Source organism: Asterias rubens, chromosome 9 (genome assembly GCF_902459465.1).
Source record: "Asterias rubens chromosome 9, eAstRub1.3, whole genome shotgun sequence".
NCBI lineage: Eukaryota > Metazoa > Echinodermata > Asteroidea > Forcipulatida > Asteriidae > Asterias > Asterias rubens.
This window is the reverse complement of record NC_047070.1, coordinates 19,870,316-19,879,795: the sequence shown is the minus strand read 5'-3', so window position 1 is coordinate 19,879,795 and position 9,480 is coordinate 19,870,316. Positions and strand designations below refer to the sequence as shown.

At 38.5% G+C, this 9,480-nt stretch overlaps 1 protein-coding gene across 1 annotated transcript in view; it reads left to right on the top strand.

Annotated features, from left to right (window-relative positions):
- Window positions 1-41: 41 nt before the first annotated feature.
- LOC117294626 (prominin-1-A-like) overlaps window positions 42-9,480 on the top strand; it is a 46,734-nt gene continuing 37,295 nt past the window's right edge. The window contains exons 1-2 of the mRNA XM_033777122.1: window positions 42-258; window positions 3,803-4,082. Of these exons, the coding sequence (XP_033633013.1) occupies window positions 3,845-4,082 (238 nt within the window). The 5' untranslated portion in view covers window positions 42-258; window positions 3,803-3,844. The remainder of the gene's footprint in view (window positions 259-3,802; window positions 4,083-9,480) is intronic.

Sequence of the window (9,480 nt, the reverse complement as noted above, 5' to 3'; positions counted from 1 at the left end):
CGCGGGTGTGCACATAATGCATCAGCAGAACGTCCGTGTGTGTCAAAAGTGGTTGTCGTGTGGTTTGTCGTCTGCCCCTCTTCGCAACGCAACGAAAATGCTGTAAGGTGAATAATAAGGAGTCGTTTCTTTTGGGGGTTGTACAAATCAATAAACATAATTAACTGAGGAGTCTCCACAACTTCGATTGTTAGCTCTTCCGACGACGGAAATACTTCATCGTGGATATTTGTTTTATCTGTTGGCTTAAAAACTAAGGTAGGTTTGTTTGGAAAATAAGCACTTTCATTTCATCTGTTGACGAACGCATTTTTATTTTATTTTTTTAATTCGCGATCTCTTTCTTTTTATCTGGACAATAAAATACTTTTTTTTTGTGCACTGGGGATGTGGGGTGGTGGAGCCAATGCTCGAAGAAAGACGGGTTTCAAAAAGACGAACGGCACAGGGATTGGGCTCGTCTAGTCTAGGCATCCCCTCAATTTACCAAAAACGCAAACCTTTTGCTAAAGGAAAGTTAAAAAAAAATTCTGTGATGCTGTTTCTTAATAATGGTCACTGGTGCCCTTTTTTTGTAGACCCACCCAGTAAGTAACTGGTGTACATCGCCCGTGTTACTGGGTGGGTCTAGTGCCCTGGCCTTTTTATATTTTTAGATTTTTAGATTTTTATATATTTTTCCCCTCGCTTTTTTTGTGCTATTGCATTTTTTTTATCACATGTTTTCTTGCGCTTTTAATTAAGCAGGCTGTTTCTAAGTGACGGTCTCTACACACTTATTAAGTGTACAAAATGAGTGACAAAGTGGTGGCCCCATACGGAAATATATACATACTATTTATTAATACCGATGTTGCTGAATGCTTAGGTTGAGAGGGTTCATGGCTCAGACAAAAAGACTTTACTTTTCAAAAGTGAATTTAATTTGCTCAGAGGGTGAACTTCCAGCAAGTCCGAGTACCCTAAGTCTACCTTGTAGGGCTGTTTAAACTTATCATGGGATGGGTCTAATTTAACATCGGTCTTGTCACAACACAAGATAAGGCCGATGATATAAAAGAGAGCCATACCCCCCCCCCCCCAAAAAAAAAAAAAAGTTATGATAAAACAGCCCAACAACAAGGTGGGTTGTAGACACTGGACACTATTGCTGGTAATTGTCAAAGACCAGTCTTTCCACTTGGTATATCTCAACATGCATAAAATAACAAACCTGTGAAAATTTGAGCTCAATTGGAAGTCAAAGTTGCGAGATAATAATGAAAGTAAAAACAACCTTGTCACACAAAGTTGTGTGCTTTCAGATGCAAGTTGATTTCGCGACCTCATCTAAATCTGAGGTCGCAAAATCAAATTTGTGGAAAAATACTTCATTTCTCAAAAACTACTTTACTTCAGAGGGAGGTTGATCCTCGCACTGTTTTGTGCTATCAACCTCTCCCCATTACTCGTAACCAAGTAAGGTTTTATGCTAAATTGAGCAATCACGAACATTGTCCACTGCCTTTAAGTACTCTTCAGCCTAGCAAATTCTGTAATGAGCCATTGAACTTGCCTGCTGCTTAGTACTTTTGTTATCCTTTTTAACCTCTGTGCATTTTAAACAACATTATATTCCCCTTTTTGTTGATGTTAATTTTTAGTCGCATTCTCTCTTGTATTTAAGCGTTGGAAATTAGAGTCACCTGGAAGTTGTATTTTGTCAAGATAAAGCTTTTGTCACTAAAATATGTGTTTTGATGAGTGGAATATGAATAAACAACTAACTAAGGTTTACATAAATTAGTTTCTATGTTATTCACAAATTGGAAAAAAAGCCCGACCCGAGAGGGCGCTGTTCGTGACGTCAATCGAGGCGCGATGAATCGCATGCAGTGCCAACACAGCATAGTGACGCTTGGCGCAAGCTAAAAACATGCCCTCAAAGTTGAAACAATACCTGATTTTTTTCACGTTAGGCAAATGCTCCTTTAGGTTCGTTACGTCTTTCAGGTACCTTCTTCGACTTCCCCACTAGCTGGAAAAATTATTGGGATGGCGTCATGTTTTAGAAAAGAACTTTTCTCTTCATGTCAAAATGTGTAGTGTATTCCGGATTCTCGAACCACGACGGCTCGAATGTGTTTGCCACACAGCGCTGGAAAAGACGTCGGACCGGACAACTTGGCAAACTGACACCATCTTTAGTTGTTTTGCTGCATCCAGCAGCAATACACCTGGTTGACATTGCCGGAAAAATGCAAGAAAAAATTTTTTTCAAACGTACAAACTCACGTCCAGGACTTGAATGTACTTGCACGTACGTGTGTTCGATGTTCGATTGAGGCAAAGTCTTCCTCGATTGACGTCACAAAAGGGGTAGGCGGAGTCACCCCCCACACAACTTTATTTAATTTGTTAAACATATAAATCGTCAAAAACAATTACTCAAAAAATTATTTTATTGTTCAGGAACATATACTTATGTTTGAAGGGGAAAAAAAAATCTATTTCCAGGTGCCTTTAAGGCACTCGGGCCACAGTTATTAGGTTTAAACCTTTTCTTTTCCTGGCATGTGCTTCTGGCTCTATTGTATTGTTCGTCCTTCTATTCCTTTGTCATTTTGATCATTGTTTTGACACTGTTTTGTTTTATTGTCATGGGAAGTGTGCCAAATAAATAATAATAATAAAAATAGCCCCGCTTCTTTGGCCAAGGATTCAGATCTTGGAAATGGGACTAAGGTTGGATAAGTTTGGACCATGAGTAAATCAAACCCAAAATATGTAAAATCATTTACAAGTCAAACTGCTTCTTTGGGTTCTGTACCTTATTATTACAATTTTTACAAGAGAATTAGTTTTTGTAGATTATATACAGTAAAGGATATATAATGTAGATTATATAGGGCCTATGTAGAAAATGTCAGTGGGTTTCAGAGATTCATAATTTGTGTGTCACCACACTAGAGATGTAAAAATATGGGAATCAAATCAGGAGATAGATTTTTTCTTTTAGAGTGCATGCTCGATACTTCAGGTAAGGAACGAAGACGATTGCCTCCATGCCCCCTGGTCATATTGCATTGGTGGCCTTTACAATTTCCTCAAAGGGTGCCCTTTACCACAGAGAAAAATGCCTTGGTGCCCTTGCTCTTTTAGAACGAATCATGTTATACACAGGCCTGAGAGTTGACAATAAGGCAAAACAAATGTTCTGTTCTGGTTACCCGAACCATCCCTAACTTTACGCCCAGTTCTTAACATTTAATTCCAATTTAATTGGATAAGGACAGGCATTTTTACACACTCGCCCGAGCGTATCAGAATAAAATATTATAAAAACTTTTCCGACCTACCAACCCTTTTTAGTAATGGCGTCTAACCGGAAATGGATCTTAATTTTTTATTTTTGTTGTGGTGGCCTAGGGTGATAATTAGAAATGATACATTCAAAGCGTTTGACATGGCATTGATTGATTTTAAGCTTAGGCACTGAATACAGAGAAATTGGCCTCAAGTGATTTTAGATTGATCACCACTTATAATATGAAAGAGAAGTATTGTAGGGTATTTCCTTATTCATGGTTCTTGAACTGTTTGTTATTTTGGGATTCAAACTGGCTCCCATCTAGCTTGGTGGTCTCGTGGAAGAAATCTGCTCTAGCAATGCAAAGGTTGTGGGTTCCTAACTCACCCAAGTGATTTGCATGTGGATTTTTCCACAGAACTCGGGAAAAGTCTTGAGTATACAGTGGTCAATACACATCAAAGAAAGGGTAAAAACAAATTAATTTTGTTGTTTTTCTCCTTAAATTTACAGATTTAGTAATCATCGATTCTGGTCATTCGGTAGCGAACAACCATGGCCACAGCTGTGCCACTAAGCGTGGTTGCAGCAATTATTGTCATTCTATGTGGAGTTGACCTAGCAAACGCTGCAAACTCCAACGATGGTGGCAACTTAACGCTGGACACTGTACCGAACACCCACACATATAATGCCGACGGAGAGTACGATGAAGGGGGGTTTCCATTGCCTTCGACGTGGGGGCTCGTTGACAGTTTCCTGCACACAATTTCACCGGCACCCCCTCCCTATGGTAAGAACTTTTTAAATAAACTTTCTTAAACTGAAGTCAGGCCTGTTCCTTACTGAGGCAACAATGGTGATTGCCTCCATGCCCCCTGGCCAATGCCTTTGTGCCCTTGAAATGCTACAGAAAAAATTACAGTTTCCTCATATGGGTGCCCTTTACCGAGGAGAAAATGCCTTGGTGCCCTTGCCCTTCCAAAAAGTAAGCATACAGGCCTGTGAAGTTGTAATTTGATAGTTTCTTTGAATAGTTAAAGTGTCATAGAAAGTTGCTTACAGTAGTACACTACAACTGATAAATTTTAAGGGAATGTATTTGTATGGTAATCACTTGAAGTTATTTGTAACACAAACAAATTGGTTTAGAAGCCTACATCAGCTCTCAATAGTATAAAGCATTTTGAGTTATATTAATTTCACTTTAAAGTAATGCAGGTATTTTATGTTATACACCGTAGTATAAATTTTTATGCCCCACAATTTGCTGCAGTATTTTTTCTCAGATGTACTCCTTTTTGGGATTATTCTTCCTGTTGCGTCGGCATAACGGCTCCGGGGACTTTGAGCGAGATCAATTTGAAGGCTTCCTAGGCGAAGCCTTTCTCAGGCAATGAAAGCCATAATTCAATGCATCAAGAGTACAGTTGTTCTTTCAATTAATTTCTTGCAACTTTGATATCAAATGAGCCAAACTTTGCTCAGGTTTTTATTTTATGCATATTTTGGGGATACATGTACACAAGTGAGGATACTGCCGTCAGTTTCACCAAACTCTTCCTAACTTAGGATTAATCTTAGGACTTATAGGATGAAGTTAAATTCCGTATCCAAAGACAATAGGGAACATTGAACCCATCCTGAGTTATGATGGATGGGTTACTCATCCTAACTCGAGAAAGGATTAATCCTAGCGTTTTGTGAAATCGGCTGATGGTGTACAAATTCCAAATTGAAGCTTGAAGTGAATACTACCTCTGGTGATCAACAGAGAGTCGGCCTTTTGTTTACACTGTACGCGTTTCCTCATGCTATTTGTTTGGCCATAAGCATACGGCATGCATGAAGTCTTTTCACCCTTCAATGGTAGGAACAATGCTTATTCATACAGTTGATTTAAAACAAACGATCATCAATCAATAGATGGTACAAATTGACCTCGAGAATTTATGTATCCGTATTATTTTTCAGATCAAAGATTTTGTATAGCAGTTTTAAATTTTAGGGTGTAGTTTATAATAGACAAACTAAATTGTTCATCCCAGCATTGAATTGAAATTAACCTGGGGTCAGTTCCTCTGGTTTAGTGCTTGCTGTTATACAATACTTTACATTATGGGGTAATCAAACCAGTGAGTTTATATTACACTTAAAATAAATCTGTAAAGTATTCACCCCAAATAAGTGTAGTCCTGTTACAGCTAAACATCCCTTACAAGGTTTTTCAAGAGCTGCTTAAAGGTTGTCAACCACCATTATTCTCAGTTGTCGTATCCCAACATATAACGCATAAAATAATAAATCTGTGATAATTTGACTTATTGGTCATCAAAGTTGCAAGACAATGAACAAAAAACACCCTTTTTTATTATCAGAGTAAAAAGCTACCTCTTTCTAAAACACTACATTACCGTATTTTTCTGCCCCAAACTATGACAAAATAAGATTTAGGTGTCGGCGTATTTATTACCAATGTGCGGTGCGTAGGTCTTGTCTTCCAGGCCTGTCCACTTCATGGACAACGGTATTCATGAGTTGAAATATATTGTTCTGGGGAGAGCACGACGTCTGCATCCAAGCTGCTGATATTCATGACCTGAAAATACAACTTGATATATTCATCAGACTTATTGTTGTAGCAACAATAGCGCTCGGTAACTCATTAAATTTTGCCATGTTTCAACGCACATGGTCCTTCTTCCGCGGACTGTTCGCGGTCCTTAGCAACGCGGTATTTGAGTCCAGTCCGCAGCTTATCTGCGGAGGAACGCTTTGGGAGTTTTGACAAGGCGCCTAAGAGGGAGCCGTTTAGCACAATGTTTTATACTATCAGCAGCTTTTCATTGCTTATTACCAAGTTAGTCTTTATGCTATTAACAATTATTTTGGGTCATTGTCAATAGTGTCCAGTGCCTTTAAGTTTGGTTCAGTTTAGAGGCATGACATGATACTTGCACAGTCTGTTATACAAATATTGACTGCTGCAAGTGTCATGGTTGTACAGTCTGTTATACAAATATTGACTGCTGCAAGTGTCATGGTTGCACAGTCTGTTATACAAATATTGACTGCTGCAAGTGTCATGGTTGCAGAGTCTGTTATACAAATATTGACTGCTGCAAGTGTCATGGTTGCACAGTCTGTTATACAAATATTGACTGCTGCAAGTGTCATGGTTGCACAGTCTGTTATACAAATATTGACTGCTGCAAGTGTCATGGTTGCACAGTCTGTTATACAAATATTGACTGCTGCAAGTGTCATGGTTGCAGAGTCTGTTATACAAATATTGACTGCTGCAAGTGTCATGGTTGTAAACAACACCTGAGGTGATTGTAATCACAATGTACTATTTTACCAGGGGGATAATACTGGATTAGTTAAACATTAATGGACAGTAGGCCTATAAATAATGTGTTTCTTTCTGTATTTTGGTAGTTTTTTTTTTTTGGGGGGGGGGGGGGGGTGAATTCAAAAGTCATAGGCATGCAGTTGGTCAGTTGGTACTTGGTGTCACCTCGCTAAATGTGGATGGATTTGACAGTCTTGTGAATTTACAGTTTTTGGATCTGTCTTAATAGTTTTGCCTAAATAAATCAGCATACTGCTTAAGAGAAAACTATGACCCTTACCAACTTTTTAAGTTAAACCATCCGTAAGTAGAATGCCTGACATTTCACAGGGCCCAAGCTATTGCCTCAGTTGCCAATGAATGTGTGTGAGCCTCCATGCTTGTTAAGGTTCAAGGCCATTTTCTTGTAGAAAAATCTTTTCCTACATAGAGTGAAATTCCCTGCCTGTCAAAGTGTACCTTTTGCTGAATAAAGTGGGAGTGAAAATGGAATGAAAAGTAGGAGTAGTTGCCATGACAGTGCTTGTTTTTGGCTCACATTTGGCTAACTTTTTCTCACTCAGTCTGCCCAGAATGTTGCTTTTCCAGACATACTTTTTGTACAGTTATGTACGTACAGACTGGTTTAAAAGCAGGATAATTGTGATTATTGTACTCTTGGTTCTCCCCATGCAGAAGGTAGCGTATCGGGGTGATAATTGCCATAATACAAAACCCTGTTGCCGGTGACTTTATTTCCAAAGTCATTATAACTAAGCATTTAACAAAAGCCTTTAAAGATATGTTTAACTTGTTCACCTTTTAAGACTTTCAGACTGGTTTCTTTCTATTCTTCCAGCTCTATGAACCAGCAGTCAACAAACCTATTGTCATATTTTTCGAAGAAAAGCTGTGACTCATTTTTATATCCGTTGATAATTTGTCAAAATAATTATTAGCATAAAACCTCACTTGGTAACGAGTAATGGGGAGAGGTTGATAGTATAAAACTATCAAACATTGTGAGAAATGGCTCCCTCTGAAGTGACAGTTTTCGAGAAAGAAGTAATTTTCCACAAATTTGATTTTGAGACCTCAGATTTAGAATATGAGGTCTCAAAACCAAATGAGAAGACTGGTCTTTGACAATTACCAATAGTGTCCAGTGTCTTTACCTGTAGGAAAGCTGTTGATGCATTAGGTGTGACGCAAGGCATCATTCAGCAAGCCTGATACTGATATTCTTTTTTTTCATTAGAACAGTACTCGTGGTGACACAGTGGCCGGGCCAGGTGACACGAATCAATTTGTTTGTTGTTGGGTGTCTTGGTCGCCTATTCCATTTGTTTTATTTCATGTGCAATTTTCTAGTCATAGTTTTATACTTGTATTTTAATGTGTCTTCAGTGTTTCTGCATTTTTATTTTGTATAGAGGACCACAATGGAAATAAGCTTATTTTAGCTTTTTTGTGTTATCCTCGACAATTCCTCAGATTCAAATGTCTTTTCCCTTGTATTTTTTATCTGTTTTTGTCCAATTGTTGTATTTTATAGAATTCTGTGGAGATTGTCTAATAAACAAACAAACAAACAAACAAAATACTTCATGGAGGCAACAAAGGCAATTGTCTCAATGCCCCCTTGCCTTGGTGCCTTTGAAATGCTCCAGTAGAACTGTACAATTACCTTATAGGGTACCCTAGATACCAAGGTGAAAATGCCTTGATGCCCTTGCCCTTTCACAAATGAAGCAGGCCTGATCCTGCTTCTGCAGAAGAGATACATGAGGCTAGCTTTTGGTAGACTGTGTTGTAAACATGTACAAAACAAAAACATAAAACAATACCCAACATTGGGAACATTAAGACACAATATGGATCTGGCTGTGTAAGATTTTGATCACCTTAATGTGCCTTCACAGTTTGAATCTGGGCTCGGTTGTAATAAAGTCCTCCATATAAGAAAAATTGTCAGTATCACCATCGTGATTAGTGCTGTGACATCACACTTTACTAGGCAACTATACGACTGATTTGCAGTTATAAGATCAATCGTAGCTTTTTGTGAAGTCTTTGCCCCTGGTCTTGGGAACAAAACTTTGGTGGTGTAAACAATTATGAGCATAAGGCCCTAGGGTCTTTTAGGGTTTTCCCCCCAAAAAGCCCTGTGGGCACCCTCTGTTTCCTTAAAGGAACACATTGCCTTGGATCGGTCGAGTTGGTCTTTGAAAGCGTTCTGTAACCGTTTGTAAAAATGCATACGGGTAGAAAGAAGTTGTAAAAGTAGAATACAATGATCTACACAAATATACCTTGAAATTGCGTCGTTTTCTTTTTACCTCGTCGACTAACACGGTTGGCCATTTATGGGAGTCAAATTTTTGACTCCCATAAATGGCCGATCGTGTTAGTTCGCAAGGTAAATGGAAAACCGTACAATTTTAAGTGACAATATTCTACTTAGTATAGTCTAACCTTTTGAATAGTTTAAATCAACTTGTTATGGAGTTGAAATTCTTGATATAACATGTATGCCCATTACTGAAAAATTGCTTTGTCTGCTAGTCTGCAAATTATTGAAAACAGCCAATGACTGGAGCCGTTACCATGGCAGAGCCCAAACACTGAGACAAAAAGGGTTGTGGGATTTATTCCTTTGTGTGTCTGTAAATTTGATCAGCCAATGGGGCATCGCAAATGCAGAGCGAAAAGACCACACAGGAAGAGTGATCCATTTAGGAAAACACAATCCGAGAAGCCTTACTGATTCTCAGATTCACTTTTTGGGGCATACAAAACAAACTGGTATCTCTTTTATAATTGTACAACCACATTACTTGAGAGTTGAATATTTCTA